At 33.0% G+C, this 20114-nt stretch overlaps 1 protein-coding gene across 1 annotated transcript in view; it reads right to left on the bottom strand.

Annotated features, from left to right (window-relative positions):
* Positions 1–808: 808 nt before the first annotated feature.
* LOC145305374 (neuroligin-4, X-linked-like) overlaps positions 809–20114 on the bottom strand; it is a 153207-nt gene continuing 133901 nt past the window's right edge. Inside the window, exons 22-27 of the mRNA XM_080146995.1 lie at positions 19280–19349; positions 10550–10685; positions 4823–4927; positions 4254–4314; positions 3831–3929; positions 809–3576 (exon numbers count right to left, since the gene is read on the bottom strand). Of these exons, the coding sequence (XP_080003121.1) occupies positions 3175–3576; positions 3831–3929; positions 4254–4314; positions 4823–4927; positions 10550–10685; positions 19280–19349 (873 nt within the window). The 3' untranslated portion in view covers positions 809–3174. The remainder of the gene's footprint in view (positions 3577–3830; positions 3930–4253; positions 4315–4822; positions 4928–10549; positions 10686–19279; positions 19350–20114) is intronic.

Raw genomic sequence — 20114 nt, 5'->3', positions numbered from 1 at the left:
AACTAATATCTATATTTATAATGATATTATGATTCTTGTTTACTGTTTATATGTATACTAGCGGCTTCGCCCCTAGCCTCTAGGGGATATGCCCCAAGAGGTAATTAAACAAGGATGACAACATCCATGAAAGAAGCGAAGCTCTGAAATGGAAGGACAAACGAACATTAACACTTGTGAAGTGTCAGAACTGAATATTAATGCATGTCTATACAAAATTGTAATTAAAACTGATTCAATACATGTTACTGTTTAAGGACATACTGACGTTTTTAGGACTTGATTATAGAGATGCTTTGCTTATAACAATAGACGTTATTGAAATAGGAATCAGTATTCAAAAAATCAGTTGAATAGGATATTTTTAACATTCAAAACCATTATTTGTTGTCAAAAAAGTAAAAATCAGCTTGTTATAAATGGATGTACGGACTTTCTGGTAACGATTATAGAGTTGCTGTGCTTTCTAAGTCGTACCTAACTGTTGTAGAAATCAGCATGAAAAGTTTGAGATCGATAGGACAATTCTAGCCTGTTTAAGTTAAGTAAAAGAGCTAACTGTACCAGACGTACGGACGGACCGACCCTAATTATAGAAATATGAAAAAATTGAGGGGGATTTTTATTTTTGAAAAAGATCTTTAAACAACCACAGGACCAGTAGATATATTCCCTGAAGAGTAGAATTCAATAAGTTTAGTGGTTAGCGAGATCTTAAGGGATGGGCGGACAGACAAACTGACATCAAGCTACTTTGTATTATATATTAACACCTAGGGATCTAGGGAACAAAGCAATAACCGATTAATATGTACATCCCCAATATTGATACATATTTAATAAATACATATTTAATAAATTATATTACAAAATTATTTGTCTGTAGATGACAATTAGTGGTTGAAAAGTTTTGACACTCAACTTAATGAACCAACCAATAAAAAATCAATTTAATTTCCTGAAGTTCTTATGCTAACGAATATAAAAACGTTATTATAAAACTTTGAAGTTTGGGGACTAGTGTAATTAACAGTCCCCTCCCTTTCTAAATAAAACTGCAGACTTTAAACATGAATACCCTGTAACTACATAATTTAAAAACAAAGCATTACCAATAGACAGACAGATAGACTACTTGCTAATTCAAATTTAGAATGATTATAAGAACCTCACGTTATTTGCATATTAACTTTACCTTTTCGCAGTGAGGTAGGGTACATTGGGCTGTTTATAACACTAGTCCCCAAAGTTTTACAGTTGTGTGTTCAAACGTTTTAACTACTAACTTTAATCTACAAAAGGGGTAATTTTGTGTATTTTCATTGGGGATGTACAACAATTAATTGACCTTTGTCTTATCCCTTTAGATCCCTGATATTTGTAATAATCTATAGAAACGATTATTTAGTTACATTAAAACATCAAACATAAAGAGGTTAGATTTAGGTTTAGCCCCCCCCCCTCTCCTCTCCATCATTTAGTGCAATAGAACTTGAAAATATTTATTATTAACTTTAATTCTAAGTCAGAATAAATATTTCCCAATATGTCTATGTTTCTGTGTCTTTTATTTATTTGAATTATATCTTAAGTTTTGACTTTAAAAGCGCATTTAAACGCCTTTTCTTACAAGCTTTTCGTGCACCCACGTTCAGAAAACAGGCTAAAAACCCCTACGGGGGCGCGGGGGGGTAAATGAAACCAGTACTGGCGATTGAAATATGTCTTTGGGTAATCAAATATCGTTTTTTTAGCCGGTGGCAACCAGTGAAAACATGTTTCCTCTTACTGTCTTCTTAAATGTTGATTGAAAAACAAACAAATAAAAACTAAAATCTTGACTTCAACTAGAATTATTTAGGACTAATTTCTTCAATTTGTGTTTTTTTCTTTTATACTGTCAAAATATATGTAATGCATGATTCATCAGAAGTTATTTTGTCTAATTACGTTAATTCTAAGAGATTTTATAATACTTTTAAAATTGTTGGTGAAACACAAAAAGTATGCCTTTTTCTGTAAGAAAATTTTTGCATTTCTTGACTTCCATGCATTAGAATGCTTACTTAAAAAGCGTATTTTTACGATTCCTTTGAAATCTGATGTACATTGGGTATGATAATACTCATAGAATGTTTAAAACTTGATTTGGGGGTGGTGAATTGTTGCCCCTTGTTGCCCCTATGTGGAATGTAAGAAATATTCAGATGATGGAAAAAAACGAAGTAGTGGGTCTCGTATTATTTTCACAGTAGCTTTTGATAGGTTCATTTAGGTTAAGTAAATGTTAATGATTGACACCGCAGGGTTAGAGCCACCCCCCCCCCCTCCCCAAGAAGCTAGAATTAGGAGAAAAGCTACTGTGATTCTTTCATCGATCAAAATTTTCCTCAGATGCCGCATTCCTGTCCCTGAATCTGGCCTAACACAGTATCTGCAATAATTCAGAACATTGAGGTTTTAAGGTAATGGGCACAAACAAGGGAATCTAAAGGGATAAGACAATGGCTGATAAATTGATGTACATTCCCAATGATGATACACAAAATTTCCTTCTTTAGACTACAATTAGTGGTTGAAACTTTTGGACACTTAACTAAATGAACCAACAGATCAAAATTCAAACGTCCCTAGGGTTATTGAGCCAACGAATAAGAGACGTTATTAAAAGACTTTGGGGACTAGTGTAATAAACAGCCCATGACCCCTCCCTCTCTGAGCAAATCATCTAATTTGTTTGTTGTAAAATGTTTTTTATTGCCTTTTTATAATAGGTGTTAAAAATATTAATGATTAACTTAACTCTCCTAACATATTATACATAAAAATTATCAAAATCACAGTAAGTAACAGATAAGGTAGTTTTTGATAACTAAGAAAGATTATTTTCAACTATGTAAAAAAGATCTTTTAAAAATATTAAATCAAAACAATATAAATTATTTCTTTTTAGTTTCCATGAGAAGATAGTAAACGTTGACCACAGATAAACTTTCATTTTTACAATTCATTAGTCTTGCCCATTTTCGAAGCTCTTTCCTATTATTATAAAAAAAGCATAAACAAAAAGCCATTTTTTGTGGTCAAATTTAAGTTGAAATAAAAATTCCCTACAAATATTTAACTCCTGATAAAAATAAATACATAGAATACTAAAGATTTGGGTATACTTGATTAAATAGGAATAGAATCAGGTATGTGATGCTTAATATTTTTCTGTGAACTTTGATCTTTGAACTGAGAAGGTACCGGAATATCAGATAACAATGGCACATCTGAACACATGGCCATTTTAGTGTCAACTAGAATACTGCCCCCACTAGGCTCCACCATGCCGCCACTCCCATAGGCAGACAAGCCAACAGTCGTGCCTGTACGTGAAACATTATTCTGTCCTTGCTGTTTTGCGGCGCACTGAAACGTGCTTGCTCCGCCAACAAGGCCTGTGTTGTCGTTTGCGCGGCCCGCCTGACGCAGATCAGCTGATCCCGGGGGTCCTGGACTGGCACGGCGCTTGTACTGTAGTGTGTAGTAGTCAGCTGATGTTTTACCACGTTGCTGCTTATCATCCAACATCTGAAACCAAGGAAAGTTATTAAAAACCTTTAAGATATTATTTTCTTACTTTTGTGCTTAGCAACTCAAAGACCTATTTAATTTATAGAATTATTAATAATTAATCAAAAGGCAATACTTTTAAATGCAAAGTGCATGTTTACAGCATAGTGTTATTTTTTGGTAAAAAAAGTAATTTGTAGTTGCTAAATTTCTTAAGTTTTAATTATGATTATATATATTTTCTGTGATACATAATTTATATATAAAATTACCGGATATCCCAATTCACTAGAGCTATGGTGTCTATCTGGATGTTTTGCTTGTCTATGCAGAGTTGCTGTTCTCATGGGCGGGGTAAAACCAGTCAAAATCTAAAATGAAATATAGTTCTATATATTTTAGTTAGATCGTAATGTAAACAATCACTATTGATAGATTAATCTAATTCTAAATCTTAAATAATTCATATTTACTTAATTCCTTTAAAAATATTTTCAATTATAAAATATTCTAACACTTAAAGATATCAACCTTGCAAAAAAAGTTGCTATCCTAAAAGTCACCAAGGTTAATTTACTTTGTGATCTTCTATTAGAAATACTATAGAAATCTTGAGTTATTAAATTTGAAATTTGATGAAATGCTTTATTAAAATCCAAGTGAGTGAAATTAAAATGTTGACTGCACACTTGCACCTGTGACTCGGAATTTGCAAATCCTTCACTTGAACCTCGTTGCTCCATCTCCCAGCGGGATCTGAAAATTATTAATAACATCAACTTGATTGTAAGTTTAAAAATTATGTTATGTGTCAAATAGAAAATTTATTTTTCTTCATAAAAAGGAAAATAAATTTTAAAAAAATACATGTAAAAAACTCATAGAATTATAAAATCAAAATTAGGGAAGATGATAGTAAGATCTTTTCAGAGGTTATCAGACAGAAAGACAGATAGAAATACATAGTTCTATATTGTTTTACAACAAATATAGAAAATAAAGATTTGTTGGGTGAATTGCAGAGATGCCAAGCTTATTATATAACAAAATCATGGATCTATAGGGATATGACATTGGGCGATAAATTGGTGTACATTTCCAAAGATGACACACAAAATTATACATAATATAGATTACAATTAGTGGCTGAAACGTTTGTACACTCTACTTGAGCCAATGAATAAGAAAACGTTAAAATAAAACTTTAGGGACTAGTGTAATAAAAAGCCCAATATACCCTCCTTCCCTGATAACGCATACTAACCTGTTTGTTTGTCTATTATAGCAGATACAGAATATGAAGACAACATTGATGGTTAAGAGAGTACTGCCAATTATTATTCCAAGTGTAAATGTTTCTCTGTGATCCCTAAACAAATATTAAAACTAATAGTAACACAATAAATGTAATAAGTATAACCCAGCCAACTACCTGGCCTCAGTCTTGGGGACCTTCTTCGTCTCCTAACAAATTGCTTTCTGCTCTTTTGTAAGATGCCATTGGCTAATATTCAAAGACCCAATTAAAACTCGGCACAGGGTCCACGGGGTGGGGACATAATGTTATTTAACCCCTTCCCCCTCAATTGTTTTACTCTAATCATATAGTTTTAAACAAAATTGCAGGGAATGTGTATTCTATATTAATCAAGAACATGTCTTCTCACCCTTTTCTATAATGTAGAATAATCATAAAATATTTTAGAGACTTTGAAGAGTAAAAAAGATAATTAGTAGAATATTAAAATATAGGAAAGAACATGAAATGCTAAAATTGTAAATGCGATTGTTGACCTTTAAAATGTCAATCATTTTTCATTTCAAAAGCAATCTTTAATTTCAGACATGACATGGGGCAAGTTTTAAATCAAACATATTGATTTTGGAAAGAAAATCTGATAAATAAAGATATTTTAAATCTGTCTAAATTTGAGTTTACAAGGCAGACAATCTTATTTGATTCTTAGAAAGTCAATTTACCCCATTCTAAACTGAAAATGTAGTAGAACTCAAATTTAAGAAATGGAATATTTTTACCTACTGCTGTTGATTATAATTAGGAATGCCTTAGCCAATGAAAAAGCAATACCCTAATCACCTATAAGAGCACACAATCAAAGAAATAGTTGTCAGTATAAAGTTGGTTGATTTGTTGGTTCATTTAGTCGAGTGTCCAAATGTTTCAATTACTAATTGTAATCTACAAAAAGGGTAATTTTGTGTATCATCATTTGGGATGTACATCCATTTATCGGCCATAGTCTTATCTCTTTAAATTCCTGATAAAGTTGGGATATTTTAGTAGGGTGTAGGAGTTTAAATACTAGATGACTAGGTCTCTATGAAACTCTGCTGTCAGACACTAGACAAAGCTGCAATTCCTATAAATCGATATTCTGCAATCTACATAATTATACAACTAAATAGCTCGTAACATGCGATAATTTCATACAGGGTGCTCCAACATAAAAATCTACATAATTATTCAACTAAATAATAGCTCGTAACATGCGATAATTTCGTACTGGGTGCTCCAATATAAAAATCTACATAATTATACAACTAAATAGCTCGTAACATGCGATAATTTCGTACTGGGTGCTCCAACATAAAAATCTACATAATTATACAACTAAATAGCTCGTAACATGCGATAATTTCGTACTGGGTGCCCTAACATAAAAATCTACATAATTATACAACTAAATAGCTCGTAACATGCGATAATTTCGTACTGGGTGCTCCAATATAAAAATCTACATAATTATACAACTAAATAGCTCGTAACATGCGATAATTTCATACTGGGTGCCCTAACATAAAAATCTACATAATTATACAACTAAATAGCTCGTAACATGCGATAATTTCGTACTGGGTGCCCTAACATAAAAATCTACATAATTATACAACTAAATAGCTCGTAACATGCGATAATTTCATACTGGGTGCCCTAACATAAAAATCTACATAATTATACAACTAAATAGCTCGTAACATGCGATAATTTCGTACTGGGTGCCCTAGCATAAAAGGGATAAGATAATTGCCGATAATTTGATGTACATCCCCAATGATAATACTTAAAATTACCCCTTCTGTAGATTACAATTAATGGAAGAAACGTTTTGACACTGTATGAACCAACCAATCAAAATTCAATAAAAGTCTCCAAAGTTGTAAAGAAACGAATAAGAAAAAGTTATAAAAACTTTGGGGACTGGTGTAATAAACAGCTCAATGTGCCCTCCCTAAATAGTACAAAACATAAAATATACAATTAAAATTTTAAAACAAAAAATCAAAATACTGAACCTAATAAAAACACTTGACTATTATTTTATCTTTTTTTTGTCTTTAAAATAACTTTTTTGAAAAAGTTTTAGAAAATTGTCATGCATTTTAAAAATCATATCATGTAATATTTCACCTAAAATCTTAAATTTTCTTTTGTTTGTAATTTTTACCGGAGAGAGAGGGGACAATGGGCTGTTTATTACACTACTCCCCAAAGTTTTATAATTACGTTTTCTTATGAGTTGGCTTAAAACCTTTAGGGGACTTTTGATTGGTTGGTGTTTAAACGTTCTAACCACTAATTGTAATCTGCATAAGGGGTAATTTTGAGTATCATCATTGGGGATTAACATTGTATTATTGGCCATTGTCTTATCCCTGAATTATTACACCCAAATATCCTTGTTTTATCCTAAACTGATCAAAATATCTTGAATATTTATGTGTGATAAAGTTTCAATATAAATATATATGTAATGTATATATAGATATGGCCACAAAGTTTGAAATTTTAAACTAGATTACATATGACATTGGAAATATCCTTGCCCTATATATATGTATCTTTAGGGAGGGAGGAGACATTGGGCAGTTTATTACACTAGTCCCTAAAGTTTCATAATAACATTTACTTTTTCGTTGGCTTAACATCTTGGGGGACTTTTATTGAATTTTCATTGGTTGATTCATTTAGATGAGTGTCCAAATGTTTCAAACACTACTCTAATCTACAGAAGGGGTAATTTTGTGTATCATAATTTTGATGTATATCAATTTATTGGCCATTGTCTTATCCCTTAAGATCCGTAATGTATCTATCTCTTGCATGAATATCAATTATACTTGGTGACTAGAAATATCATTTTACATAATATTAGTTTTAAATATTGTTTAATTAAGTCAAAGTTAAAAAACCAAAACTAAAAAAATGATATCATTAAGTTCACAGGCCACAGGCTGCCTTTATTTTTAAAATTATTCATTATTGTTTGTTTTCAGTAATTTGATGCATTGGTAAAACTTACAAGGAACCCTGTATTTTTTTAATCTCTGAAGATACTAGAACTAACCTTTCAGATACCCTGTATCCTAATAATAAATTAACAGAATGTCTGTCTGTTTGTTTGTCTTTGTGTTTGTCTGTATGCTTGTACCAAAGGATCTTGCTAACCGCTGAACCGATCGGGTTCTTCTTTACCAACACACTTCGAAAATAAATCGCCCCTAGAAAACAATTCTCCCTTCAAAAAAATTCAATTTAAACTAAAATAAAAAATGTGGTTAGGAAGAGTGGTCAACCACTTTTTACTTTAAAAAAAATCTAATATAAAATATTAGTTATTCTATTCCTCCCTCCTCAAGTGCCCCTAGAGGCATCGTTGGGGAATCGCCGCTAGTACAAGAATAAAGCATATTAGATACCATATGTACTAAGCATTATTCCAAGATATTGGCTACAATTTCAGACATTGTCCAAAAAAAACAAAACATTTCAGATGCAAGTATTTTTATAGTTTTTTTCCATACACCCTGTACATTACCCTAGGACATTATGCAACATGTAAACTACATTTTTGCAACACCCTGTACATTACCCTAGGACATTATGCAACATGTAAACTACATTTTTGCAACACCCTGTACATTACCCTAGAACATTATGCAACATGTAAACTACATTTTTGCAACACCCTGTACATTACCCTAGAAAATTATGCAACATGTAAACTACATTTTTGCAACACCCTGTACATTACCCTAGGACATTATGCAACATGTAAACTTCATTATTGCAACACCCTGTACATTACCCTAGGATATTATGCAACATGTAAACTACATTTTTGCAACACCCTGTACATTACCCTAGGACATTATGCAACATGTAAACTACATTTTTGACCGTGTAATACTGTACTGTGTAATGTATAGAATAGAATATTTTATGCATAATGTTATATGAAAGGGATATATGGATAAGAAAATTGGGTTTAAATTACTATAGCACCCCATAAAATTTTTTTGAGATAAGACATTGAGAAGACATAGGTATAGGTTCTTCTCAATAGCCTTCACCTTAAAAGTAAAAAATCTAAAGGGATAACACAATGGCCGATAAATTAATGTACATCCCTAATGATGATACACAATATTACCCCTTCTGTAGATTAAAATTGATAGTGGAAACATTTAAACACTTAACTTAATGAGCCAACCAAACAAATTTCAAAGTCCTTAAAGTTGTCAAGCCAACGAATGAGAAAACGTTCTTGAAAAACTTTGGGGACTAGTGTAATAAAAAACCCATTGTCCCATCTCTCCCTGTTAAAAGGACTAACCTTTTGCTGCTCAGAGAAGCTTTATATATGCATTGTGATGGTTTCAGGGTATTCTTTTATTTAGCTATTTCTATTATTAAGCGACAAGAAAAAACAAATCATGAAATTTTAAATTTTAGTATCTTTTATTTTACAAACCTATTATGCTGTCATTATATCATGATAATACTGTAATCATGAGATAAGTATTATGTCATGTTATAGATAAAAAAAAATAAGAAAGAGGGTAACTTTTTTGTGTATCTTCGTAAAGTTGTGTGTTAGCGTATAGTCAAATGCGATTATTAAGTTAAACTGTTCTTTATTTTGAAATAATGTTTTTACGGATAATAATGGAAAAACGACCCTCCTAAAGGAATCCCTATATCTGAGCATAATATTACAGTGACATACACTTTGAAATTAGTCTAGACACACAAAATAACCTGCACCAAAACTCAGATAAATATTTAATTATGCCAAAAATGGCTTGTTTTATCAATTTATATTACCCTCAAAAAATTGCCCGAGCTGACATAAATCGATTCAGCAGTTTTTAACGAACATAACCAATTTTTTTTCGAATGTATGGTACTAAATTAAAATGTTCATTGCTGTCATATAACAACATTTTTAACATTATTATTATAGGTTTATGAAAACCAATGTAAAAGAATAATCCGAAATAATGATATTGTTTAAACTATTTTCTTGAGCCAATCTAAAATATTTTAAATCAGGCCAGACAAAATTTTGTAATTTAAAATATATACCATGTCTACATTGTTAGGAGAAAGTGAAAGTCGAAAATTTTGAAAGATGGCTTTGAAAGGAAAAGTGCTTGTATTTTTTATATCTGAGCATATTGTAAAAGGTAAACTAAAAAGACTCTATAAACGTAAAGGGTAATCAAATTTATGATTCAGGAAAGCCTAAAACCACCGCAAGACACACATAAAGCTTCCGTTAAACGCAAAAATCTCATAACATTGCAAAAGATTGCAACAAAAAAAAAGATTTTTACTTTTTACAGTAACAAATAAAGTAGACAAAAAGCAGCTTATTTTGTAAATAAATAGACAGATGGAAAATCTATGGATCTAAAGAGATCAGACATTGATCGATAAATTAATGTACGTTCCCAATGATGATACACAAAATTACTCTGTTGAAACGTTTGGACACTCAACTTAATTAACCAACCAATCAAATTGAATTATATCCCCAACGTTGTTAAGCCAACGAATAAGAAAACCTTAATTAAAACTTTGGGAACTAGTGTAATAGACAGCTTATTGTCCCCTCTCTTTGAGGAAAACCAGACATATAGACCATAATTATAGAATAGCTGAGCTACTTATGCTTATAAATATTACTTGTCTGCGTTCGCATCCTCTTTCTTGTCCTTGCAAGCAAATTTATCCCCAAGGGGCATTTGTTGGAACTCGTGCATGTTGGTTAGGTTCCTTGTGACACCCCACAGGGTTCCTGCCTCTCCCGGGCCTTGAGTACCTAGATAGATACATAGATAAATATTAATGTATGTTGGTTAGGTTTCTTGTCACACCCCACAGGGTTTCTGCCTCTCCCGGGCCTTGAGTACCTAGATAGATACATAGATAAATATTAATGTATGTTGGTTAGGTTTCTTGTCACACCCCACAGGGTTTCTGCCTCTCCCGGGCCTTGAGTACCTAGATAGATACATAGATAAATATTTATGTATGATGGTTAGGTCTCTTGTCACACCCCACACAGGGTTCCTGCCTTTCCCGGGCCTTGAGTACCTAGATAGATAAATAGATAAATATTAATGTATGTTGGTTAGGTTTCTTGTGACACCCCACAGGGTTCCTGCCTCTCCCGTGCCTTGAGTACCTAGATAGATACATAGATAAATATTAATGTATGTTGGTTAGGTTTCTTGTCACACCCCACAGGGTTCCTGCCTCTCCAGGGCCTTGGGTACCTAGATGGATGCATTATGATTAGGTTTCTTGCCACATCCCACAGGGTTCCTGCCTCTCCAGGGTCTTGAGTGCCTAGATAGATACATAGATAAATATTTATGCATGTTGGTTAGGTTACTTGTGACACCCTACAGGGTTCCTGCCTCTCCAAGGCCTTGAGTACCTAGATATATACATAGATAAATATTATTACATTATGATTAGGTTTCTTGTCACACCCTACAGGGTTCCTGCCTCTCCAGGACCTTGAGTACCTAGATAGATATATAGATAAATATTATTACATTATGATTAGGTTTCTTGTCACACCCTACAGGGTTCCTGCCTCTCCAAGGCCTTGAGTTCCTAGATAGATACATAGATAAATATTTATGCATGTTGGTTAGGTTTGTTGTGACGCCCCACAGAGTTCCTGCCTCTCCAGGGCCTTGAGTTCCTAGATAGATACATAGATAAATATTTATGCATGTTGGTTAGGTTTGTTGTGATGCCCCACAGAGTTCCTGCCTCTCCAGGGCCTTGAGTTCCTAGATAGATACATAGATAAATATTTATGCATGTTGGTTAGGTTTCTTGTGACACCCCACAGAGTTCCTGCCTCTCCAGGGCCTTGAGTTCCTAGATAGATACATAGATAAATATTTATGCATGTTGGTTAGGTTTCTTGTGACACCCCACAGAGTTCCTGCCTCTCCAGGGCCTTGAGTTCCTAGATAGATACATAGATAAATATTTATGCATGTTGGTTAGGTTTCTTGTGACACCCCACAGAGTTCCTGCCTCTCCAGGGCCTTGAGTTCCTAGATAGATACATAGATAAATATTGATGTATGTTGGTTAGGTTTCTTGTCACATCCCACAGGGTTCCTGCCTCTCCAGGGCCTTGAGTACCTAGATAGATACATAGATAAATATTAATGTATGTTGGTTAGGTTTCTTGTCACACCCCACAGGGTTCCTGCCTCTCCAGGGCCTTGGGTACCTAGATGGATGCATTATGATTAGGTTTCTTGCCACATCCCACAGGGTTCCTGCCTCTCCAGGGCCTTGAGTGCCTAGATAGATACATAGATAAATATTTATGCATGTTGGTTAGGTTACTTGTGACACCCTACAGGGTTCCTGCCTCTCCAAGGCCTTGAGTACCTAGATATATACATAGATAAATATTATTACATTATGATTAGGTTTCTTGTCACACCCTACAGGGTTCCTGCCTCTCCAGGACCTTGAGTACCTAGATAGATATATAGATAGATATTATTACATTATGATTAGGTTTCTTGTCACACCCTACAGGGTTCCTGCCTCTCCAAGGCCTTGAGTTCCTAGATAGATACATAGATAAATATTTATGCATGTTGGTTAGGTTTGTTGTGACGCCCCACAGAGTTCCTGCCTCTCCAGGGCCTTGAGTTCCTAGATAGATACATAGATAAATATTTATGCATGTTGGTTAGGTTTGTTGTGATGCCCCACAGAGTTCCTACCTCTCCAGGGCCTTGAGTTCCTAGATAGATACATAGATAAATATTTATGCATGTTGGTTAGGTTTCTTGTGACACCCCACAGAGTTCCTGCCTCTCCAGGGCCTTGAGTTCCTAGATAGATACATAGATAAATATTGATGTATGTTGGTTAGGTTACTTGTGACACCCCACAGGGTTCCTGCCTCTCCAGGGCCTTGAGTACCTAGATAGATACATAGATAAATATTTATGCATGTTGGTTAGGTTTCTTGTGACACCCCACAGAGTTCCTGCCTCTCCAGGGCCTTGAGTTCCTAGATAGATACATAGATAAATATTGATGTATGTTGGTTAGGTTACTTGTGACACCCCACAGGGTTCCTGCCTCTCCAGGGCCTTGAGTACCTAGATAGATACATAGATAAATATTAATGTATGTTGGTTAGGTTTCTTGTCACACCCCACAGGGTTCCTGCCTCTCCAGAGCCTTGGGTATCTAGATAAAAACAAACATTTTCACTTAAACCATGGATCTAAAGGGATAAGACAATAGCCTACTCCTTACTCTTTCTGTAGATTATAATTAGTGGTTGAAACGTTTGGACACTTAACTAAATGAATCAACCAATCAAAATTCGATAAAAGTCTCCCAAAGTTGTTAAGCAAACGATTAAGGAAACGTTATCTTAAGACTTTGGGGCTAGTGTAATAAAGAGCCCAATGTCCCCTCCCTCCATGGTTTAAAGGATTAAGGCAAAAGCAAGCACAGACACATAAATAGAGAGGAAGCTCTTTAAAGTGCCTATAAAAAAATGACGTCATACAAAATATGACAAATTACCAAAAACAGACTAAATTACCAATGACAGGCCACTATATTTTATTGACCAATGGTAGGCCAGCGTGACATCAGTTTTATAGGCACTAGAAAAATTTCGATTGAGAGCAATGAAAGAGAATTTAAAGGAAACATCTACCTATATTAGTGCTTTGATTTTGGAAATAGGGCTAATATTCAGACAGGCATTAAGGGATTGATAAATACATTAAAGAGAATAAGAAAACAAATATTAGAGGAATGTTTACTTTTCAGTTAATGCTTTAATTATAGAATACGGGCCAAAATCTGTTATCAAGAAAAAATTTAATAGTTTTATTAGCATTATTTTGTATAAATGGTTTAGGTTCAAAATAGCTAAATGGTAATTGAAACCTATTAGCTTGCAATTATAGTCACAATTTCATTTAAAGAATAGCATTGCTTGGTAGATATAGGTTGCTTAACGTGGGACTTATTGTCATTGTAAATATAACAATTCAAAACATTTTAGGGTAAACAAAATGGACACAACCCAATCTGTCCCGATTTTGTATCACTTTTGTGACGTCATATAAAAAGGGAAGTGGGGAAGAAAATCTCTTCCCTTTTCCCCCATCTCTTTTGAAGAGATTTTCTTCCCACCTTCCCTTTTTCTTTCCCGAAACGTATATGACGTAACTGGAATCGCACTTTTCAAAGTGATACAAAATCGGGACAGATTGGGTTGTGTCAACAAAATGCATTCAAGTTGTTTGTTAACAAACTGACTTAAGGTACAGCAATGGGATAGCTTCGTGGATAAAGGTTACTAGTAGTAAGTTTCCCAGTCAGATTACCTATCTCTAGCCCGGCTCTGCCCTTTTGCCTAATGGTTGAGATTGGGTGAATTTAAATCAAACAAACACACAAATTAGTTTACATTGAAAGCTTCACTCAGTGTAGCATTTGAATAGGCTTTTGTTTACTTGTGAGGATAATATGAAGCTCTTTATTTTGCCTTTAAAAAGGGGATGAAATAAGAATAATTTTTGTACAAAGTATCTTGAATGACGTCATATTAGAATAATCCATTAATCTAATATTACGTCATTTGGGATACTAGGGAAAAAGGTGTTTAAATTTATCCCTTTTTTATAGGAACTGTAAAAAGCTTCCAATAATATAATTTATATTTTATAGATCTCAGTGATGCTTTTCCTCAAAGTGCCTAACGAGTAAAGAACCTATACCACCCTCCTTATATGAATAAATATAAAAATAAGTGGGGGTAGTTTTGATTGCACGACCTTTTTCCTATCTGTCAACTTTGAGCTACAGTAACAAAACAAAACTGAAATAAAGGAGATGATTTTTTTTGTTTAACCTTACTTTTTGACCACTGAAATTCCACCTTACACTATTTTTAAAGCGTCCGCTTGTGGCTTTACTTGACATCAAATAATCATCAAAAATATTTTTTGTTCTCAAAAATTTCATTGTCCAGATCAAATATGAGTAAAACCGTCTAGGTGATAGAACTGTATATTAGCCCAGCTATCTAGACAATGGGCGACTAATTTATGTATATCCCCTTCACACAAACAAAGTTACCCCTTCTGTATATTACAATTAGTGGTTCAAACATATGAACACTCAATTTAATAAACCAATCAATCAAAATTCATTAAAAGTCCCCAAATATGTTAAGCCAACGAATAAGAAAGCGTTTTTATAAAACTTTAGGGACTTGTGTAATAAACAGCCCATTGTCCCCTCTCTCTCTGATAATAGCCACACAAGTAAACTGGAGTTCACTTAAATTGCTCACCAACTCTCCCTCTCTCTCCTCTCTCCCTCTATGGGATGCTTTAGTTTGTTTAAAGTTTGATTTAGATTTGCGAGACCATGAATACCTTGCAAAAGCTGTGCAAATAATGTAACAAGGACAATGTTGTACTAAACTAGCACAACAGAAACAAACTTAAATGTAAATAGTTTAAACAAACATGAACAGTTAACAATTACGTAATACTTACAGCAAGTATCTGTACTTTAGTACATCCAGAATAAATAACTACAATTTTAGAGCTAGTTGTCTTAAAGAGCTTTTGGATACTAGATTATGATTTTAAGAAAAATCTTCCTAATTTTAATTTCATGAATTCAGAAATCCTAATAATATATTTGAGTGTAGGTAGAATTTTGACTATGGTTCCTATGTTTAATTCAAATTAATCAAATCCCTTAATAGAAAAGTTGTTTTTACATCAAAAAAAAATCTGTAAATTAACAGAAAAACCATGGCCCATTAGGCTACAACGTTTTAGATATCTTTAAACACATGCAAGTACTATATTACTCCCATCTAGCATCTAGGAATTCTGTACTTAAAAAGGGAGAGAAAAGAGCTGAAAACCATCCCAAGACTTAAATATTTAAATATTTTAGCCTAAAACCATCGCATGATCTATGTGACAATTACATTAAAAAGAAAAATTTTATCGGTTTAGTAGTTATTGAGATCTTAAGCTTCAGAACTTTAGTACTTTAAAAATAGGATATTTGTTAATATAAATAAATACTTGATGCAGGAAGCTAATGTATAAAAATTTCAGGGATGGAGGGGACATTGGACTGTTTATTATACTAGTCTCAAATGTTTTACAATAGCGTTGTTTTATTCGTTGTCATAACAACATTGGGGACTTCTATTAAATTTGATTAGTTGGTTTATTAAAATAAGTGTCCAAACGTTTCAACCGCTATTTGTAATCTACAGAAGGGGTATTTTTTTATCTTCATTGCATATGTACAATATGATATCGGTCATTGTCTTATCCTTTTAGATCCCTGAAATTTTGAGGTGGGAGGGAGGGGGGGGGGAGGGGTGTAGAAGGTTAGAAGGTATATATAGGGGGAGGAATTCAGATTGTAAAATTGCAGATAGAGAAGGATTGATAAATATTTAGATAGAAATCAGGGATCGGAAGCCTCACGTAAGCCGCTTGTAAGCCTCAGTGAAATCGTGATTTTATCACTATAATATTCAGCTGGATGTATAAAACGGCTCTTTAGCAGACAATCCTTCTTTCTTAAATTTTTTTTTCTGCTCACAAGCAGGTTTAAAACTGAGGCTTATGCGCGGCTTACGAGAGGCTTCCGATCCCTGATAGAAATGGATAGATAGACAGATATCTAAATCTCCCGGGATTTAAAGCGATATGACAATAGCCGATAAATAAATTTACATCCCCATAGATGATACACAAAATTACCCCTTCTGTAGATTAGAGTTAGTGGTAAGGTTTAGCTTTACCACTCCCCCGCATGGATGCAGTTCCAATAAAACCAGATAAATAATGAAATTTACGGATAAAAAAAAATTTATAATCAAGAGTCCAAACTATTTTGGAGGAAGGTGGTCGACTTCCCCAACAAAATTTATTCTTTAAATTTTTTGTTTTAAATCTAAAATGAACAAGGATGACAACATCCATAAAAGTGAAGCTCTGAAACGGTAGGACAAACGAACATTAACACTTGTATAGTGTCTGAGCTTAATAATCACAACAATAACTGCTTGATACAGGATAATGTTTATGGACATACTTACATTTTTAGGACTTGATTACAAAGTTGTTTCGCTTATAACATTATTCTGTGTTGTCCCAGGAATCAATATACCAAAAATCAGATCAATCGGATGATTAGATCACAAAAAATTTTGTTGTTAATAAAGTAAAAAAATCAACATGTTTAAAATGGACGTACGGACATTCTGGTAATGATTATAGAGTTGCTACGCTTTTTAAATCGTACCTAACTACTAACGGAATCACCATGCAAAGTTTGAAATCGATAGGACAATTCTAACATGCCTAAATTAACGAAAAAAGCTATCCATCTGTAACGGACGGACGGGCGGGCGGAAGTACGGACCGACACTAATTATAGAAAAGCTTTGCTTTTAAAACTTGGGGTTGAAGTATCAGGGGGCGTATCCGCTAGTGTAACATATATAGAGGAGCATATACTCTGAGAAAAGAAATATCAAGAATGTGCAAATCACGAAACCTAGCTATATGACAGAAATTGTATTATTAGGCTTTATAGGAATCACCATGCCAAGTTTGAAATCGTGAGGAAAATTCTTACATGCCAATTTAACTATAAAGATTTCGGTTATGGACGTACGGACGGACCGACCTTAATAATGAAAAAGCTTTGCTTTTAATGAAAATTAGAAAATGAAATATAGAAAAAAAAACATTTTTAAATATCTTATTATTCCCTTCCAGACAAACTCAATAAAAATACAATAGATTCTTTAAAAAGACTTGTTTTATCTTTTATATTTCAAACTATTTGTGTTTGGCTCTATGCTTCAGTGTTTTCTAATATACCCAGATGACCAAACACATACATATACATAACCAATGGCACACAAATCAAGTGCAAAAAAAATCCACAAAATTTTCTTGAATTTGATAAAATTAATCAAAGATTGTGCAATATGTTTGTGTGTGTGTGTTTGTATGTGTGTGTGTGTGTGTTTGTGTGTGTGTGTGTGTTTGTGTGTGTGTTTGTGTGTGAATGGTCGTGTGCATTAAAAAAACTTTATCCTGATTTTTGTTCAAGGATTTAAGTGTTAGAAAGTGTTGGGGTTACACATTTTAAAATAGTATTTTTACAATAAATTTGATGTTAAAAGGGATAAAAGCGAATTTTTGGACCTGTGATTTTAAAGGGTCAAGGGCCATTTCAGGTAATTGGGGAGAGAGCTCCCGCAGGGGAATGGTGAGGCAAACAAACATTATTTTTCAAGGTTAAGAGGATAAGTGAATGCAGGGTAATGCATTCAGTTGGATCGACAATTTTTTTTTGATCATTGAAAGCTTTTGATAGGTTATTTTAAAATAGGTTAGGTAAATGCTAATGATTGCCCAGCAGGGTTAAGAAATAGAAACAGCAGTGTTAGAGCCCCCTAGAAATAGTAGAGAAGCTACTATGAAAATACAACGAAACCCGATTCTTTCCATGGTCCTATTTAAAAAAAAAATATTTCCATATGAAAAAAAAACAAATAAGTGGAGATTTTTATCGAAAACAGTAAAAGTGTCGAACTATGACGTCAGAAAAAATTAACAATTAACCAATAAGAAGCCAGTATTCTCTGTGGTAAAAAATATAGCGGCCTCTCATTGGTTAATTGTTAATTTTTCTGACGTCATAGTCCGACACTTTTACTGTTTTCTTTTTATCGGGTTGAATCGTAAAATATTTGAATATTTGTAGGAATTAAAACATTTTGGTAATTGTTATCAGGAAGGGAAAGGACATTTGGCTGTTTTTTTGCACTAGTCCCCAAAAGCTTTATCATAACGTTTCTTTTTCGTTGGCTGAACAAATTTGGGGAATTTTATTGAATTTCGATTGTTTGGTTTATTAACTTAGAGTCATAATATTTCAACCAATAATTATAATCTACAGAAGGTGTCATTATTGGGGATGTCCTTCAATTTATCGGCCATTGTCTTACCTTTATATTAGAGAGTAGCTGCATAACCTGAAAGTTATAATTTAATTGCAAATTACACTAATACGATGCAAAAAAAACATGTGTAATTAAAAAATGCATTTGATTTTATCTACCAATCAATCAATCAATCAAGGTTTTCATTAACTAATTTCATTAATCCATTATAATCAAAGATTTTTTGGTCATCCTATCCTAAGATTTTTTGTATAACCACTGAACCGATCGTCTTATTTCTGTTAACGAAGCTTCACATTGGTCCAAGGATAGTTTTAGGCTATATTATAATCTTATGAAAAGGGCCCAAAATAGAATAAGATTAATAATTTTACCTCTTGAAAGAGAAGGAGTGGAATGTTCTAGATCTGGAATTAATTGTAACCACAGCTGAACTTCGTGCTCCTAAAATTTATTAAATTTAAAACATTTAAAAAAAATAATATTAAATCACGAAGCAGCTTAAAATCCTAATATAAATGAAGTCATACAATACAAATGACCAATGATAAGCCAGCATACATTGTAATTGACCAATGGTAAAATGTAAACTGGCCTTTGGTCATTTGTATTGAATGGCGTCATGTTTATTAGGCACTGCTTCATAATTTTTGTTTTTGATTTAAAAGGAATTTCTGTTTCTAATGTTAGTCTCTAAGTAAAAAAACCTTACAGTCCCAATACCTTAAAAAAAAGCAATATTTATTTTTAAAGTTTCTGGCATTCAAGTTATACTTAGATAATTTAAGGTTATCCTAAATGGCATAACAAAATATAAAAAAATTTTTTCAGGCACTCAACAATTGTTAAACTTATTGATCATTAGTTCATTTTAAACAGAGGAAAATAAAGATGCAAAATTGAATTTAGAAAAAGATTTTTGGTTAGTTGACAAAGGCTTTGTTGAAGTCTTAAGTGCATAAATAACAATATTTATTAGCCTTTCAAGAAGCTCTTTATAGTGCCTATAAAAAGACCGAAGTATCCTTAATGACGTCATATTAAAATAGTACATTCTTTTAATATTACTTCATTCGCCGTTTAATTTATAATGTATCTTAACTTCTTTAGTCCAAATATATGAAAATGATATCTGTTTTTCTCGATGTATTTTTCAGTTTTTTTCTAAAAAGCTAAAAATGTTGGTGTTTTTTATATCTGTTTTTACTT

Source organism: Acartia tonsa, chromosome 2, assembly GCF_053477335.1.
Source record: "Acartia tonsa isolate MP-2025a chromosome 2, ASM5347733v1, whole genome shotgun sequence".
In the NCBI taxonomy this organism is placed as follows: domain Eukaryota; kingdom Metazoa; phylum Arthropoda; class Copepoda; order Calanoida; family Acartiidae; genus Acartia; species Acartia tonsa.
The sequence above is the reverse complement of the archived record's forward strand: the minus strand, read 5'-3'. Positions and strand labels throughout refer to the sequence as shown.